Source organism: Phaenicophaeus curvirostris, chromosome 6 (genome assembly GCF_032191515.1).
Source record: "Phaenicophaeus curvirostris isolate KB17595 chromosome 6, BPBGC_Pcur_1.0, whole genome shotgun sequence".
Classification (NCBI taxonomy): domain Eukaryota; kingdom Metazoa; phylum Chordata; class Aves; order Cuculiformes; family Cuculidae; genus Phaenicophaeus; species Phaenicophaeus curvirostris.
Genome location: NC_091397.1, coordinates 257,378 through 275,000, shown reverse-complemented (window position 1 = coordinate 275,000; position 17,623 = coordinate 257,378). Strand labels below are relative to the sequence as shown.

At 60.4% G+C, this 17,623-nt stretch overlaps 4 protein-coding genes across 4 annotated transcripts in view; 2 read left to right on the top strand and 2 right to left on the bottom strand.

Annotated features, from left to right (window-relative positions):
* FASTK (Fas activated serine/threonine kinase) overlaps positions 1–702 on the bottom strand; it is a 12,734-nt gene extending 12,032 nt beyond the window's left edge. The window contains 1 exon segment of the mRNA XM_069859991.1: positions 421–702. Coding sequence (XP_069716092.1) covers positions 421–702 — 282 coding nt within the window.
* Positions 211–2,578, bottom strand: TMUB1 (transmembrane and ubiquitin like domain containing 1). Its single transcript, XM_069859101.1, is given in 6 exon segments — positions 211–860; positions 862–1,038; positions 1,040–1,169; positions 2,182–2,292; positions 2,294–2,407; positions 2,409–2,578. Coding segments are annotated over 6 exon segments (687 nt in total). The 5' UTR covers positions 2,516–2,578; the 3' UTR covers positions 211–812.
* A 1,257-nt stretch (positions 2,579–3,835) lies between these two features.
* Positions 3,836–5,491, top strand: H2BK1 (H2B.K variant histone 1). The gene is made up of 2 exons (XM_069860408.1): positions 3,836–4,290; positions 5,225–5,491. The coding sequence occupies exons 1-2, from the start codon at positions 4,171–4,173 to the stop codon at positions 5,459–5,461; spliced, it is 357 nt and encodes a 118-aa protein (XP_069716509.1). The 5' UTR covers positions 3,836–4,170; the 3' UTR covers positions 5,462–5,491.
* A 4,164-nt stretch (positions 5,492–9,655) lies between these two features.
* On the top strand, positions 9,656–16,306 carry ASB10 (ankyrin repeat and SOCS box containing 10). The gene is made up of 5 exons (XM_069860407.1): positions 9,656–9,959; positions 12,607–12,874; positions 13,386–13,890; positions 15,821–15,934; positions 16,121–16,306. Exons 1-5 carry the CDS (start codon positions 9,656–9,658, stop codon positions 16,304–16,306), a joined length of 1,377 nt encoding a protein of 458 aa, XP_069716508.1.
* Positions 16,307–17,623: the final 1,317 nt, after the last annotated feature.

Sequence of the window (17,623 nt, the reverse complement as noted above, 5' to 3'; positions counted from 1 at the left end):
GGCAGGACACGTGACCCGGGGAAGCCCCGCCCTTTCAAAGGGGGCGGGCCCATGCAAATAGGAAGCAGCGCTCCAAGGGGGCGTGGTCACCTGGAAGCCCCGCCCACTCAGCACGACCACGCCCCCTCCCTTCCAATCAGTGCGCGCCTCGCCCCTTGGCCCCGCCCCCTCCCGTCTGGCCCCGCCCCCCCAGCAGAGCCGGAGCCGCCGCCGTTCTCAGTCCCTTTAATCCCTTCGATGGACACGGAGCGATGGGAGCCCCGGCCGGGACGGGGGAACAGCCACAGCCCTCGCTCCCCCCCTCGAGTCCCTCCAGGGCTGCAGCTCCAGGCCCACGCAGATTCCTGCTGGAACGGATCCGGCTGCGTCCCCCATCTCCGGCGCACGGCGAAGGCCGCCCCAGCGTGTGCCTGCTCCCACCCTCCGGCTCCCTCCAGGGCCGCCGCTCCCGGCCCGGGCAGCCTCCAGCCGGGGCGGCTGTGGTGCTACCCGTGGTACGTGGCAAAGGACACCCGTTCCCAGAGCTGGGAATGCCGAGCCCGCGCATGCTCCTGCCCAAAACCTCCCTGGAGGCGGATTCCGCTGGGCTTTGGCCGGCTGCAGCGCTATGGGCAGCACACGGCAAAAGGACCACCCGCTCCTGGAGTCGGGAACGCCGAGCGTGTGTGGGATGCAGCCCCCGGTCCGGGCAGGCACCCCCATTCCCAGAGCGGGAATGCTGGGCACACGCACGCTCCCACACGCCCAGCTCTCCCCGGACACGGCAGCCCTGGTCCGGGCAGATTCCTGCTGGGATGAGGCTGGCCGCAGCGCTACCGGCGGTACATGGCGAAGGCCATGACGCTGAAGAGGAGGGTGAGGGCCGGCCAGAAAGGTGGTGGCGGTGGCGGTGAAGACGTGGCGGTACTGGAGCTGGCAGTACCAGAGCAGCGCCAGCAGCAGCAGGAAGAGCGGCAGCATCAGGCTGCCGGCGTTGAGCGCAGCGTGGACGGGGTCGGCGGAGGCGTGAGGTGCGGCAGGCGCGGGGCCCGGGCCGTGCTGTGGCGAGGTGACAGTGCAGGACGCTGTGTGGGGCGAGCGGGACGCTGGACAGGCGCTGGCTGTCGTCGCGCAGCAGCTGCCCCTGGTAGATCAGCCGCACCTGGTGCTCCTGCCCCGGGAACTGCGCTCTGTGGGGATGGGAGAGACCGGAACAGCATGAAATCACGGCATTAAGAACTGCAACAGGCCCTAAAGGCACAGAAGGTCTCGCCTCAGCCTCTTCTCCAGGCTGAACAGCTTCAGGACCTTCAGCCGCTCAAGAACCCCGGGGCTCCAGCCCTTCAAGGTCTTTCTTGGAGTGAGGGGCCCAAAACTGAACCCAGGATTCCAGGTGCAGCTTCCTCAGCGATGAGTCCAGGGGGACGATCCCTGCCCTGCTCCTGCTGGCCACACCATGGCTGACACAAGCCAGGATGCTGGTGGCCTTCTTGGCCACCTGGGCCACTCCTGGCTCGTGTTCAGCCATTGTCACCCAGCACACCCAGAGCCTTCTCCTCCAATCAGCTTTCCAGCTGCTCCTCCCCACACTCAGCATTGCCTGGGGCTTTTGCGTCCAATATTCATGACTACTCCGTGAATTCTACAAATATGGATCTGTCTGGAGCATGTGGGGTCCTCTGTTGGGGCGCTCACACTCGATTCTGAAGGCTCCATCCCCCCCAAGAGTCCAGAGTTGGCACAAACTTGTAATAAACAACATCTCGGTTATTCAGGGGTGTCCAGTTCCTGCACATCAGGCAGCGGAGCCGCATCTTGGACCACACGGGAACAGGAAAGGGGTCACAGTCCCGGGATGGGGCTGCGAGGGGCACCTGCACCTGGGAAAGAGCAGGGGGGAAGGAGCTGGTCCTGCCACGATGGGCACCCAGCAAAGAGCGGGATGGGCCATTGCGCCCAGGGAAGAGCGGGACGGGGAGGGCAGGGGCTGCTCCCACTAGGATGGGGCCACAGGAAGAGCAGGAGAGATGCCTGGGGAAGAGCGGGACCAGCACCTGCGCCCGGGGAAGAGCGGGATGGGCACCCAAACCGGGGGAAGAGCAGCTCTTGGGAGGGAAGGGGCCGCTCCAGCCACCACGGGCGCTCCCGCCCGGGGCAGAGGCGGCTCCGGGGTGGAAGCGGCAGCTCCCGCCGGTCCCTCACCTCTTCAAGGCCCCCACGGTGTCTCCGGGCCGCACCCGCGCCAGGCGCTCGGTGTCGTTGAGGAACTTGAGCCGCAGCACCATACAGGGCTCCCCGGGGCCGCCCTCCCCGTCGCCGTTGTCGGTCCTCGGCCCGGTCCCGCGCCTCCGGCCCATCGGGCTCCGCTGCGGGAGCCGGAGCCCCGCGCTCGGCGGGGGCCGCGGCCGCGCTCGGCGCCTCCCTCGTGCGGCTGCGGGGCGCGGGTGGAGACCCAGGCGAGGGCCAGCACGGCGGCGGCCACGCACAGGGCGAACAGCGCCGTCACCTCATCGCCCACGCCCTCGATCAGAGCCATGGCGGCCGGTGGGGACGCCGCTCACCGCCCCGCGGGCCCCGCGCGCGCCGCCATCGCGCCGCTTCCGCCTCGACGCGGGGCACGCCGGAAGTTGTGGTCCCGTGACGGCGGCGCCGCGGGGCACGCCGGGTGTTGGAGTCCTCAACTGCGCGTGCGCGGAGCGATCCGTCCACGAAGCATGCTGGGAACTGTAGTCCGGTATTGCGCGTGCGCTACGCGTGCGCATAACAGAAGCGCCACAGAGCACGCTGGGTATTGGAGTCCTGAACTGCGCATGCGTGGAATGCTCTTTCCAGAAAGCGTATCGGGAGTTGTAGTCCCGTATTCCGCATGCGCAGCGCGTGCGCATAACGGCAGCGCCGCGGTGCACGCCGGGAGTTGAAGTCCCTAACTGCGCATGCGCAGAGTGAGCTGTCTACGAAGCATGCTGGGAATTGCAGTCCTACATTGCGCATGCGCTGCGCGTGCGCATAACGGCAGCACCGCAGAGCACGCCGGATGTTGGAGTCCTAAACTGCGCACGCGCGGAGTGATCCGTCTGCGAGGCATGCTGGGATATGTAGTCCTAAATTGCGCACGCGCCGGGCCTGCGCATAACGGCAGCGCTGCAGAGCACGCTGGGTATTGGAGTCCTGAACTGCGCGTGCGTGGAGTGCTCTTTCCACAAAGCGTACTGGGAGTTGTAGTCCCGTATTGCGCATGCGCTGCGCGTGCGCATAGCGGCAGCGCCGCGATGCACGCCGGATGTTGGAGTCCTAAACTGCGCACGCGCGGAGTGATTCGTCTGCGAGGCATGCTGGGATATGTAGTCCTATATTGCGCATGCGTTACGCGTGCGCATAACGGCAGCGCCGCGGTGCACGCCGGGTATTGGAGTCCTGAACTGCGCGTGCGCAGAGTGAGCTGTCTGCGAGGCATGCTGGGACTTGCAGTCCTTCAATGCGCATGCGCTGCGCGTGCGCATAACGGCAGCGCCGCGGGGCATGCTGGATGTTGGAGTCCTAAACTGCGCGTGCGCGGTGTACTCTTTCCACAAAGCATTCTGGGAGTTGTAGTCCTGCATTGCGCATGCGCTATACGTGCGGATAATGGCGGCGCCGTGGGGCACGCCGGGTATTGGAGTCCTAAACTGCGCGTGCGCGGAGTTACCTGTTTCCCGCCAAGTACGCTGGGCGTTGCTTTGCGTTGCGCGTGCGCGGCGCTCTCGCCCGTCGCGGTGCATGCTGGGAGTTGTAGTCCCGCGGGGGAGCCGCCATGGGGCTGGGGGGCTGTGCGGGGCGATGCCGTGGGGGGGGCGGCGTTCTTGCCTGTGTCCCCGTCCCACCCTCATCTCCATCCCCGCCTCCATGCGGGGATCACATCCTGATCCCCAATCTCATTCTTGTCCTCATCTCCACCCTCACAGAAAAAAAGTTTCTCCCCAAGATCCCATCTCAACCTCCCCTCGTTCAGCTCCAACCCATTCCCCTCACGCTCTCCCTGCCCCCCCTGACCCAGGGCCCCTCCCCAGCTCTCCTGGAGCCCCTTTCAGCGCTGGAAGCTGCGAAGTGGAATCATCAGCTACAGGTGTGGCTGCCGCTGCCCCTCGGGGGCGGCTGCTGCCCCCTGCTATATAACCAGCCCCCGGCCCCCCGGGTGCTTTGCTGGGGACAGCGATGAGTGTGGAAGCTGGGAGGAAGGGCGGCCGCGCTCCCACCCCTGGGGACGGGAGGACTAAGAAGAAGCCAAAGAGAAAGGAGACTTACTCAGTCTACATCTACAAAGTCCTCAAGCAGGTGAGATCTTTCTTTTCTGCTGGAGGCTCCTTCATGGGAAGCGTTACCTCTGCCTGTTGCGTGTGAACCTTATAGAATCCTCAAAATCCATCCAGTCCCACTCCTGCCAAGGGCAGGGACACCTCCCGCTGGATCAGGGGCTCCAAGCCCCTTCCAGCCTGGCCTGGAACCCCTCCAGGGATGGGGCATAAAGAGGAAGGAGGGAAGGACAGACAGAAGGAAAATGCTTTTCAGTGAGATGAAAAAAGTGCAGGAGGTGTCCCAGCTGAGCCTCAGAAGCATGGAGATTCCTGGGGGTAAGAGGTGAGAGGTGGATCTAGCTCAGGAATGGTTTCCTAGGGAGGATTTTTAGGCTCTGCCTGAAAAGTTACTGAGTGGAAGTCAATGGAGCAAGAGCAGCCGCTCTTGGCCCTGTAAGGATAAAGTCTTTCTGGTCGTCTCTGTTGGAGATGAGAGAGAACTTTGAGAGGTGGCCATGAGTTGCCGAAACCTCAGTCCTCTGTGTGAGGCCGTAGGCAGGACTTGGAGCACGGGGGCATTTTGTAGAATCGTAGAATGGTTTGGTTTGGAGTGGAGCTTTACAGCTCGTTCTGTCCGTGCCCCCTGCAGGAGCAGGGACACCCCCAACCAGAGCAGGTTGTTCTTCCTTACGGGCTTGTTTTCTATGCGGGATTGTGCAGAGGATTGTAGAACCCCCAGGTTGGAAAAGACCTTCAAGATCATCAAGCCCGACTGTATCTGTCCCAAGGCCAAAGCCACCATGGTGCCATGGGGGCATCTCTTCTCCCTAATGCGTGGCACGCAGCTAGAGACCCTCGGGGTGGCAGCATTGGTGTCCCTTTGGGGTCAGGACGCCCTGTCTGGGGTGGGAAGGGGCTCCCGCTCCCTGCAGGGCAGCGGTGGCCTGAGAGGGTGCTTGGCTGCCATCCCGCAGGTGCACCCGGACACCGGCATCTCCTCCAAGGCCATGAGCATCATGAACTCCTTCGTCAATGACATCTTCGAGCGTCTGGCCTCAGAGGCGTCGCGCCTGGCCCAGTACAACCACCGCTCCACCATCACCAGCCGTGAGGTGCAGACGGCCGTCAGGCTCCTGCTGCCCGGCGAGCTGGCCAAGCACGCTGTCTCCGAGGGCACCAAGGCTGTCACCAAGTACACCAGCAGCAAGTGACCGCCTCGGGTCCCAATAAAGTCCTCCTGCATCCCCTGCGCCTGGCCTGTTGTGGTGCTGCCGGGGGAGCAGGGAGGGTGCTTGCCAACAGTGAGGTGCCCTGGGGTCTCCAAAATATGAGTGTGGGTGCTGGGGCCTCTCCGTGTCTGGCTGCTGGGGCGAGATGGTGGTGGTGGGGCTGGCACTGGAGCCCTTGGCCATGTGGGAAGGGAATGCAGAAGGTCAGTGCTCCCTGCAGGCAGCATCTCCAGCTTGGAGTGAGGGGAGAGGGGAAGCTGCCATCGCCTTGGAGCGGTGGGTGCTTCCCGTGGAGCAGGCGAGGGGTTGGTGATGTCCCCAAGTGGCTCCTGGCACAAGGACTGGCAGCCAAGGACCTGGGGTGTGTGGGGCTGGTCCTACCAGACAGAGGATGGAGCACAAATCTGGTGCAGCTTATCACAGACTAGCAGCGGGATTAGGCTTCATGTGCTCCTCTACTAGGCTTCATGTGCTCCACTCCACGTGGAGGTTCCCCGCAGGCTGGATGCTTGATACGAGCTTTTGGGGTTGCTGTGTCACCAAAACCTCCTGTGGGTTTCCTCAAGGACCCTCAGCAGCTCCAGGGAGCTGGCTGCAGCCTTGCCTCTTGGTGACAGATGGAGATGAACCAGCACATGGGCTTCAGAGCTGGTTGCTGTTGTGGTCTAGTCCTCACCATAAGTGTGATGAGCAGATGGAAATCTGTCATGTTCATAATCCTACACTTTGCAGAATCCTGTAATGGCTTGGGCTGGAAGGGACCTCAAAGCCCATCCAGTCCCACCCCTGCCATGGGCAGGGACACCTCCCTCTGGATCAGGGGCTCCAAGCCCCATCCAACCTGGCCTTGAACCCCTCCAGGGATGGGGCAGCCACCCCTGCTCTGGGCAACCTGTTCCAGGGCCTCCCCACCCTCACAGCAAAACATTTCTCCCTAAGGTCTCATCTCAATCTCCCCTCTTTCAGCTCAAAACCGTTCCTCCTCGTCCCATGCCTGAGCAAGAGCCCCTCCCCAGCTCTTCTGGAGCCCCTTTCCAGCAGCGCTCTGCTCCCCTGGGCTGTGGGATGCCCAGAGCCGCTTCTCCTGGGATGCGGAGCGCTCAGGACAGCTCGGAGCTGCACTCCTGCAGCTGCCCTGGAGATGGTTCTCTCCAGCCGCCTGATGCAGGAGCCCAGAGCTGCACAGCTCCAAGCAGGAGCCCATGGACCACGCAGCTTCCCCCTGCGGTGCCCTGGCTCTTCTGGTCCATGGTGTCTCCTGGAAGCTTCTGGGAGAGCATCTAGCGCTGGCAGATCCTGAGAGGAGCGAGGCTTTAGCGCTGCGGGGGCTTGGTTCTCCAACACGGCGCTCTGTGCATCCTGTTAGTGTCCTTGGCCCCGTGTCTGTGTCCATCTGATTTATCCACGACCATGGGCTATAGAAGAAACTTCTTGCTGCCTTTGTTTCCTCTTCAAACCCCTCTAAGAACACCACAGTGTGACAAACTGAACTGAAGTTTTCATATAAACACCAACAATGCCCACATCCTCTGTTTTTGTAGGAGAACAATGATCGGAGAGCATCTTCTCTCACAGAGTGGGGGGTGACGAGGTGGAGGTCGATGACTGTTGGAGATTTGAGGGGAGGGGGATTTGGAGCAGACCTGTGTGCGTCTCTCCTCCCGTGTTGCCGTGTCCCTTGGCAGCACAGCTGCCAGGTGGCTGCTCCAGAGCATCATTAGACACCGTTCCAAATGGCCCAGGCAGGAGTGGTTCAGTGCGTGGTGGAAAATGAGCTGGTGATGGATGGCAACGGTGATGCCGAAGCTGTTGGAATATCAACCTCTGAAGAGCAGCCAGGGCTCCAGTAAGGGGCTCCTCCTCTCTCTGCTCAGCTGCTGGTGTGCGGGGACAGAGCTGGTCCATGTCCCCTCCCTCTTCTGGCCGTGTTCTCTGAAGAATGGAAACTCTGAGCATGTAACTAGAATCCCAGCCTGGAGACTGGGAGAGGAGTGATGGCCAGAGGTTGGGTAGGCACTCCCCAGTGAGCACACACGTCGCTGCCGGAGGCTCCGTTGTCCCTGATCTGATTTGCTCAGGGGTATGAGTTAGTAGTGGGCAGGTACGGTTGGATTTGATGATCTCAAGGGTCTTTTACGACCTAGGCATTCTGTGATGCTACCGGCACTGTCGCGGGACTGAGGGTCCACAGCGCTCTTGGAGCTGTATCTCCAATCCTCTTCTCCCAGCAATGACTGCTGCAACCCGTTTCCTTGACTGTTGTCTCTCTCCAGACTCGGTTTGCTCTGGATACTTGGATGTAGACAACAATAATGCTGCTTCCTCCATCTCCCCTGCTCGGCATCGTTAATTACGTGGAAAAGTGAGGTCTTGCCCGATATCCTCAATTTCCAAGGTCGTGAACTAACAGGGGTCATAAAACATCCTTGTTGTGGTGTCGTCTCCTTGTACAGCCCTGTGTTCCCTACCTGCTCTCTGTAGGGTGTCTCTTCAGACCGGGGATGTAGGAGCCCAGCGACCGCCCCACGGAGCCGAGGGCCTCGGGACGGGGCAGAGTCCCCCTCTGGGGCCTGAGGACGGAGACGGGGTGGGGACCGAGCGTCTTCTCCCATCGGCAACGTGCTCTGGGTTGGGTGCCTTGCGTGGTCTCAGGGTGGGATGAGGATGCTTCGGGCTGGGGATGGAGAAGAGGAGGACGCAGGCGGAGCGGCCCCTTGAGGAACGGCTGCTGGAGGCCACGCTCCGGTTTTCCCATTAGCGAGTGTTTAGTTCAGCGTTTTAAATAATTGTGTCCTCGGAATGATATTTAAAATCCATTTGGGAGGCAATGAGGCGGGAAAGTGCCTGTGCCATTGTGATGACGCTGCGCGGGCCGCGCCGCACATGCATATTACAAACTCGTTACAGCCTCGTTTACACGCGCGCTGCTCGCTCCCCACGCAACCTCTCTCTGATGCTCCTAATGGTCCTTCCCCACCATGGCTGCTTCTGCTCGGCGCTAGAAACGTGCTTGGTGAGGTGGCCCTGGTGTCACCGGGTGTCAAGGAGGGCAGCTGGGTGATGGACTTTGGAATGGGGATGTGCCTCGGGCGTCCCGTCCGTCACCTGCGCCCCATGCCCAGTGCCAAACTGAGTTCCCTTCCTGACAAACCCTTGAGCTTGGGGTGTTGAGGGCTCCAGAGCCTGGAGCACCAAGGCTCTGGGGATGGCTGGGAGAGGAGTTGCGGTGCCTTTGTGGGGTTGGCTGTGAATGTGAGCACCAGCGCGTGTTCGGGAATGTCCAAGGGCAGCTTGCACTAGCTGGAGGGGAACGGATTCGAGTTGTGCCAGGGGAGATTTAATCTGGATATTAGGAAATATTCCTTCATGGAAAGGGTTGTCCATCACGGGCAGAGGCTGCCCAGGGCAGTGGTGGAGTCTCCATCCCTGGAGGGATTCAGAGAATGTGCAGACGTGGCACTTCAGGACAGGTTTCGGTAGGCGTGTCGGTGTTGTGTTGGTGGTTGGACTGGATGATCTCAAAGGTCTTGTCCAACCTTAACGATTCTATGATTCTTACTGCCAAGAAGCTTGGTTCCCACCCCCCAAGCTGCTTTTCCCAGGGCTTCCCCACACACCCTCCTTTGTTCTGCTCCCTGTGTCGAGGCAGCCCCCCTTGCTGCCCCGGCGAAGGTGCTGGGCTCCCAGGAGAAGCGTGGAGAGATCACAAGGGGGTTTTTCTTTGCAGGGAAGGGCTCTCTGCTCACTCCCTCATGACTTCTGGCACCGCTTCTGCCGCAAGCCTTTCCCTGGCTGCCTCCACCGCGGTTGTCCCACCTCGCTCTGTTCTTTCCAAGTGGGAGCAGAGTGCAGAGCGGAAACTTTGCAGAGCAGACAGGCGAGCACATAAAGAGGGCTTTGAGGCCACCTGCTGCCCCTCTCCTGTCCCTCATCCGTGCCGGTGACCGCAGCAGCTGAAAATAAGCTCTTGGAAGGAGGGGAGGTGGCGAAGTGGAGCTGCCAAGCGGGACTATTTATACTGGGTGAGTCAGGCCCGTGCCTGGATCCCACCAGGCGCTGAGGAGAACCCAGGAGTGACCTGGACACAAGGCACAGGACAGAGCCTTGGATCAGGGTCCCTTCCCTGCAGCAGCCGGTTTGCTGCGAGGCTCAGGCTCATCCCGTTCGCTCCCTGTGATGTCCTGCACCTTCCCCTCTGGCTCTGCCACGCGACGCCTGGGGTGGTCGGATGAGGAGCAGCCGGATCCACGGCGGCGCTCTTGGCCCCGGCAGCACCGCAGCGAGCACAGCCTGAGCCCCATCGGCCAGGGACACCAGGACAGCCGCGTGCAGCCACTGGAGTGCCGGGATCTGCTGGTGCAGAACGCGCTCTTCACCGGGGACCTGGAGATGGTGAGGAAATACTTCACCAAGGGTGCAGCCGTCAACCTTGTCATCGAGGCCAAGGGCGATGAGCTGCGCTGGACCAGCAGGAAATTTGGTGGGTTTGCAGGGCTGGGATGTGGGGGATGGACAGACGTTGGGATGGGAACCTGCATGAGTGCGGACGCCGGAGAGGAATCCCCAGCGGTGGAGACAGGGTGGTCAAAGAGGGACTGAGAAGAAAAGGATTTTGACGAGGAAGGAGAAATTCGAGGCTGTAGAACAACTGGTTTGTTGAAGGTGGCCAAAGGCAGACCTGCTGGAGATGGTGAGGACTGGGTCTTTGGAAGGGCTGCTGGAGAAGAACAGGATCAGGACTGTCCTGATCGCTGGGGTAGGTGTGAAATGTGTGTGAGGTGGAGAGAGTGCTTGGCCAAGCAGGCATCGAGTGACACCAGGATGCTTTTCCTGCCTTATGCCGGGTCTGTTTCTCCAGTTCATAGCAACCTGAGGCCGTTAAATGCTTCGGGGGCAGCAGAGAGGTCTCAGTGGTCTCCTTGGAGCAGCTGTATCCCGTATCCTGAGGAAGAGGCAGGGCTGTGCTCCAGCCCCAGAGGCAGCTAACTGGGGACCAAGCCACGGTTGCTCCATATCTCCTGGGGCTTCCAGGTGCAAAGCGGAGCAGTTGTGACCCCGGCTCCAAGAACAGAGAAGCTGCAGAGTGGCTGATGTAGGAGGGCGAGCAGTGGTTGGCCGGAGCCGGGCTTTGCTCCAGAAACAAAGCCTTTATGCTTTGCTTTCTTGGCACCCTCCAAGCTGTTCTGTTCCCTGGGGTGGGTTGGATTAGGGGAGCAGAAATCCAGGCTGCCAGAAGGGTGGTGGAGGCTTGTCCAGAGTGACGGGACATCCAAGCTCTCCGTCCTTGGTGCTTCCTCCCATCGATGCACTTCACTGCGCCTTGGCGAGATACGTCTTGTGGCTGCCACACGTGCTTCCAGACCCTCTGGTTCTTCCTGCTTTCCTTCTCACCAATGTCACCTGTGAGCTTTTTGGGAAGCAGTGGAGCTGATGGGTGAAACGGAGAGGTGTGCTCTGCAGCGTGGAAGAGAAGGTCTCCTTGGTGCTCTCTGTTGGTCGTGTGGTGCGGGGAGGCTCCCAGAATCTGAGGTGGGGAGTCTCGGTGATGGAGGGGACATAACTGCACAAAGTTTTGGTGGCAAAATCTCCTGTGCCAGAATGGAAGAACTGTTGGTGAAAGGCACGTTCCCAGAGGAATGGGTTATAGGATCCAGGAATGGTTTGGGTTGGAAGGAACCTTAAAGCCCATCCAGTCCCATCCCTGCCATGGGCAGAGACACCTCCCGCTGGATCAGGGGCTCAAAACCCCATCCAGCCTGGCCTTGAACCCCTCCAGGGATGGGGCAACCACCACTTCTCGGGGCAGCCTGAGCCAGGGCCTCCTCACCCTCACAGGTGAACATTTCTCCCCAAGATCTCATCTCAATCTCCCTTCTTTTGGATCAAAGCTGTTCTCCCTCATCCTATCCCCAGGTTGCTCAGGGAAGTGGTGGCTGCCCCATCCCTGGAGGGGTTCAAGGCCAGGCTGGATGGGGTTTTGAGCCCCTGATCCAGCAGGAGGTGTCCCTGCCCAGGGCAGGGGGTGGATCTGGATAGGCTTTGGGGTCTCTTCCAACCCAGCCCATTCCGTGATCCTGTGGTGCTGGGATTCCCACCCTTTGGGCTGCTCTGCTACCTGCTGAGAGCCTTTCTGTTCACAGCTGGTGATGGCAGAGATGCTGCTGCCCAAGAGGAGCGTCCTTGGCCTCTTGGCCCCAGTGCTTGGTCACAAGGCTTCCCAGAATAGAGCAGCCGAGACCTGAGCTGCTCCCAGCCGGGGCCAAGTGGCGACGTGACGCGTCCTCGGTCCCTGCGGAGCGCCCAGGGTGGGCAGGAGCACCCACGCTCCCGGACCCTGGCGAGGCAGGAGCAGGTCCTGGGCTGGTTTCTGCTCATGGTCTGGGTCCTCCGGCATGGGGAGCATCAGAGGCAGGGGAGACCCGGGCCAGGAGCCCATCCTCACGCAGAAGGTGGACGGCCCTGCCCAGCTCTACTGGCAGGCTCTGCTGGCTGGGGACCAGGGGGTGGTGGCCGAGATCCTCAACGATGCTCGGAACGACCTGGGTCCCAATGCTGTGTTTGACACCAGCGACTTGGAGGAGTGGAAGAACTATCGCTTCAACTTTCGCCGGCTGAGTATGCGCTGGGCAGGGGCTCGGAGGGTCCCGTTTGCACTTAGGGCTTTGCTGCTGCGGGGTCGTGTGTCCTGTGCGCCCCTTGGGTTACGGAGGGGAGGGCGGGATCGGGCACTGGGATCTGGTTGGGTTCCCCTGTCCAGGAGCATGTGCGTGTTCCTGGGAGCGTGAGGTGAGTCCTGGGCACCTGCTCTTTCTGCAGGGGTTGTGGAAAACCATGGAAACTGCTTGGGTTGCCCTGTGGGCAAAGGAGACTCCAGCTCCAGGTTGTGCTGCTGTCACCAGCCCTGCAGCCTCCGTGCGCCAAGCTGTGCTGGGCTGGTGGCTCTCCTGGTGGGTTGTGCTGGGCGAGGAAACCTCACAGCCCTCTGTTAGGCCCTTGAGATGGTGGCTGCCCCATCCCTGGAGGGGTTCAAGGCCAGGTTGGATGGGGCTTGGAGCCCCTGATCCAGTGGGAGGTGTTCCTGCTCCCAGTGCCATGTCCTGACGTGTCTCCCTGACCTCTCCCCGCAGGTCTGTGGTCCCTGAGCTACGCGCAGGAGCTCACCACGCCGCTGCACATCACTGCGAGCCGCGGCTACACCGAGTGCCTGCGGCTGCTGCTGCTGCGCGGGGCGGCCGTCGACTTCGCACCCGGCGGTAAAACCGCCCTGCACGAGGCTTGTGCTGCAGCGCGGACGGACTGCGCGCACCTGCTGCTCGGCTGCGGCGCGGACCCCGAGGCCACCTCCGAGGACGGCTACAAACCCCTGCACCTCTGCAAGAGCCCGGACTCCATCAGGTGAGTTCAACCCAGGAGATGCGGTGGCTTCCATCCCCCTCGAGATCCTCCTCTCTCAACTCACAACTGCAGGTGAGCTGGTGGTTCCAGCGGTGGCTGCAGGATTTGTGGGCGCTGGTGTCTCCAACGGTGGCTGCAGGATGGGGTGAGCTGGTGGCTCCAGCTGTGGCTGCAGAATTTGGGGGGGCTGGTGGCTCCAGCGGTAGCTGCAGGATGGGGTGAGCTGGTGGCTCCAGCTGTGGTTGCAGGATGGGGTGAGCTGGTGGTTCCAGCAGTGGCTGCTGGATTTGGGGGGGCTGGTAGCTCCAGCTGTGGCTTCAGGATGGGGTGGGCTGGTGGCTCCCCAGTCATCCTGGGCTAAACCCACTGCTCCAGAGCATGAGGAGCAGGATTTCTGGACTCTTGGGAGCAGTGAAAGCCACGGGGTGGTGTAGATAAGGGGGCTGTGGCGCAGGAGGTGGGACAGGAGCTGGCAGGAGAACCTGTCAGTGCGTTATCTTGGCCCACGTAGGTGCGTCCAGCAGCTGCTGCAGCACGGCACCAGCGTGAACAGCCGGACGGAGGAAGAAGACGACACGGCGCTGCACGTAGCATCGCGGCATGGCCTGGTGGACCACGTCCAGCTGCTCCTGCGCCATGGGGCAGAGCTGGAGGCGAAGAACAAGGAGGGGCAGACGCCGCTGAACGCCGCCTGCGCTCAGCCCCACCAACCCCAGGACATGGACCGATACTACCTGGTGTGCCGGCTGCTGGTGGAGGGAGGTGCGAGCGTCAATGCCGCCGACAGGGACCGTCAGCACCCGCTTCACCTGGCCTGCAAGAACGCCAACGCTCGGATCGCAGAGTTACTGCTGTCCCGGGGCGCAAACGTCAACGTCATGAACTACAGCGGCAACACGGCGCTGCACAACGCCCTGCAGGCAACCGCCTACAAGCTGGAGCACCAGCCCGAGCTGGTGGTGCGAGCTCTGCTCAACTACGGCGCCGTCCGCGTCTGGCCTGGCTCCCTCCTCAAGGTGCGGGGCTCACGGTGGTGCTGGGAGCGTGGTGGGACGGGAGGGTTGCAAACATTGGGACCCCAGTGAGAGCCAGGATGTGTCAGTCACAGCAGGGCTTGCTCCATCCCAGCTGCTGGTGCCCTGCCAGCCTCTTCCTACGGGCTGGGAAGAGGGAATTGGCAGCACCGCTGAGGGTGGCGAGGAACTGGAACCCATCATCAGAAAAAAATTTTACATGGAAAGGGTCATTGGTCCCTGGCAGAGGCTGCCCGGGGAGGGGGTTGAGTCCCCTTCCCTGGAGGGGTTTAAAAGGCGTGTGGATGAGGTGCTGAGGGACGTGGGTTAGTGATTGATGGGAATGGCTGGACTCGATGATCCAGTGGGTCTCTTCCAACCTGGTGATTCTGTGATCACCAAGAGCAGGGGTGGCTGCCCCATCCCTGGAGGGGTTCAAGGCCAGGTTGGATGGGGTTTGGAGCCCCTGATCCAGTGGGAGGGGTGGAACTGAGTGGGTGTGAGGTCCCTTCCAACTCAAACCATTCTATGATTCCCTGAAGTTCTCTCCTGGGGTGTCTTCTGTTAAGACTTTGCCTGCTGGGCTGTGTGGATGGTGCTTTCCACACTCACTTTGCCGCAGAAAGCGTTGGTGCTTCTCCTCTCGAGGAACGTCTTTCCGCTTTGGGGGGTCCCCTGGAGCTCCCACTGCCTCTGCAAGGCACCAGCAACCGAAGGGTTAATTTCCTGTGTTAATTCCTGAGCAGTGCAATAATTACCCAGCCCGGAGATCAGCAGATTGCTTTCCCCTTTGGGAAAATACAGGAAAATCAACAATTAACACTAATTAATCTCCTATTAACGCCAGATAATGAGGATCACTCGTAGAGCCGGAATAGACTCTGACAGCGAGTGCTGGCCTGGGCCACGGGGAGCAGGAGCCGAGGGGCAGCAGCCCCCGCGCAGCCACGCTGGGTGGGCGCGCTCTGGGGGACACGTCTGTGCGAGACACGCAGCCACCACGCGTCACCCGCTCCCTCATGGCCGTGGTGCATCCGCACGGACCTGGTGCACACCAGAGGTTTGGTGCACTCACAAGGATGTGGTGCACTCACGTGGACCTGGTGCACACCAGAGCTGTGGTGCATCTGCAAGGACGTGGTGCACGCCAGAGATGGGGTTGTCCAGCTTGGAAAAGAGAAGATTCCAGGGAGACCTTAGAGTAGCTTCCGGTACGGAAAGGGGCTCTAGGAAAGCTGTGGAGGGGCTCGTGATCAGGGAGTGCAGGGATAGGGTGAGGGGAATGGTTTTGAGCTGAAAGAGGGGAGGTTGAGATGAGATCTTGGGGAGAAATGTTCTCCTGTGAGGGTGGGGAGGCCCTGGCCCAGGTTGCCCAGAGCAGGGGTGGCTGCCCCATCCCTGGAGGGGTTCAGGGCCAGGTTGGATGGGGCTTGGAGCCCCTGATCCAGTGGGAGGTGTCCCTGCCCATGGCAGGGGTGGAACTCGATGAGCTTTGAGGTCCCTTCCAACCCCAGCCATTCCATGATGATTCCATGAATCTATGACCCAGTTGTGCGTGTTGGGTGTTGGCTATTTCCCACCATCAGTGGGTTTGATCTCCTGGGACAGCATGAGGAAAGGACATCAATTCCATGGATTTACTGAGGCACCATTTTCCGAGCAGCTTTTAGGAGGTGAATGTGGTGCTTGCAGGACCATGCCCAGAGGAGCCATTCATCTGCTCTCTTGGATGTTGAAAGGAATTTCTTTACCACAGGAGGGGTGAAGCCCTGGCAGAGGTTGCCCAGGGCAGTGGTGGAGTCCCCATCCCCGGAGGGGTTCGTGTGGCCGTGGCACTTTAGGACGTGGTTCAGTCAGCGCGGTGGTGTTGGGCTGGATGATCTTGGAGGTCTCTTCCAGCCTCAGTGATTCCACACTTCTCGCCCTGGCGCAGGTGCTGCGGTACTGCCACACCTGCCCGCGCGCCGTCGAGGTCCTGATCAACAGCTACGACCGCGTCCGCGTCTCCGATGACTGGGTGGAAGCGGTGCCAGCAGAGGTTGTCCAGGTGAGGGAATGCACGCTGGTGGCTGGACAACGTGCCGGAGGGGGCTGAGCGGGGTTTGGGATGGGGCACAGGGGGGGCCGGGTGGTTTGTGGGGCGCAGCCGTGGTGCCGTTGGGGTCAGGGACGCTGGTGCCACCTCTGCTCCTTCAGCTCTTTCTGCCTCTGGTCCTCTCTTCTCTCTCTGTAGAAATACCCACGTTTCTACCAGTCTCTCTTCTCCCTGGAGCACAGACCTCGCTCCCTGCAGCACCTGGCTCGCTGCACGCTCAGGACCTTCCTGGAGGGCCGGTTGCTTCAGGTCCTGCCTCAGCTGCATCTGCCCAGGGCCTTGCACCAGTTCCTGCTGCTCGGCTTCGAGGACGTTCTCTACTAAGGGCCCATGGTGTCCACCTTCCACCCCTGCCGGTGCAGGCTGCACCTTCCCAGCCATCCCCTTCTCCTCAAACACCTCCTGCCACCTCTCCCTCCCCATGCCAAACCCATCACTGTGTCCCTGTCTCAGCCAGCTTTGTCCTCTGCCTCATGCACCAATTCTAGAGCTGTCTTCACCCCTGCTAACCAGGACAACCTCCAGGCTTGCTGAGAAAAGCAGGATATGGGTGTTAGGGCATTTGTGGGACAGGGAGCAAACACGCTGCATTGGTCACAGTTTTAGTTGTAGGACATCGGTCTCCACATCCCAAAGCTACAAACTCTAACCTGAACCAGACAACCCTGGTGCCCTGGGCTGTTGTTGGGATCCTGTCTTTTTGTTGGGATCCTCATTCTATGATTCTATGACTTACAGGAGTCAAAGCGTGCCGTGTCCATCTCATCAGCTCTAGTGAACGCGTAGGCTAACAAAAAGCTACAGAAAACTATTTGAAAGTAGGGCTTCGGAAAGACATTCATTTGAAAAATGTTTCAAATAATTCAATTGCTCAGGGATCTGGTTCAGTGGAGGACCGATATGTTCGGGCTTGATGATCTCCAAGGTCTTTTCCAACATAGTGGTTCCATGATTCGATATTAATTAGGGTTCTGGCTTTTACTAATTTACCCAAGATATCCTTTGGTCACTGGTCTGGGATTGCCCGGGGTGTGTGTTGATCTTCCTGCTCTGTAGGTTCTTGGCTGTCCTTATGAATATGTTTAAATTCCGGAAAGGCGTTGGATTCGCCCCTGGCCCCCAGCTCTCTTGAGTTCCCTTGTGCCACGATCTGTTAGAAAGAAGAAAATCAATAGCTCGGTGAACTCATGAACCAACTAAAGCCTCGTGGATGTGCACCACCCTCCAGCACATGATGAACACTGTGACTGAGACAGTTTCTCTTTTGCATCTTCCGTAATTACTGATGGAATAGAAAATACTTTGTTACCTCTGTGAAATACGAACATTATCCGTGGTTGTTTCAAGTTCAGAGCACAAATAAGCTTTGAGTTCTTGGTTTTCGCTGTACGGAATGTGTGTTTGCACACAGAAACCTGGGGCAGATGCCCGGCGACGCACGGGACTCCCCACTGCTGGGAATTCCCACTCCAGAGCTGGCATTCCAAAAAACCTGAGAAACTGGAGAGGGCTCAGAGAAGAACCACAAGTGAGTTACGGACTGGACATGATTCCTGGAAGTGGGAGATTCAGAGGGGGGTGGGACGCTCCATGGCTGGTACTTGGAGTCCTGCGTGCAGTTGTAGGCACTTGCTCTTCGGT

Bases quoted from the DNA above. Each gene is read 5' to 3' on its own strand.
- H2BK1 (XM_069860408.1), top strand. From the start codon at position 4,171: ATGAGTGTGGAAGCTGGGAGGAAGGGCGGCCGCGCTCCCACCCCTGGG. The intron at 4,291-5,224 runs GTGAGATCTTTC...GCCATCCCGCAG, and splicing joins TCTACAAAGTCCTCAAGCAG to GTGCACCCGGACACCGGCAT.
- ASB10 (XM_069860407.1), top strand. From the start codon at position 9,656: ATGTCCTGCACCTTCCCCTCTGGCTCTGCCACGCGACGCCTGGGGTGG. The intron at 9,960-12,606 runs GTGGGTTTGCAG...CTCTCCCCGCAG, and splicing joins CTGGACCAGCAGGAAATTTG to GTCTGTGGTCCCTGAGCTAC. The intron at 13,891-15,820 runs GTGCGGGGCTCA...GCCCTGGCGCAG, and splicing joins GGCCTGGCTCCCTCCTCAAG to GTGCTGCGGTACTGCCACAC.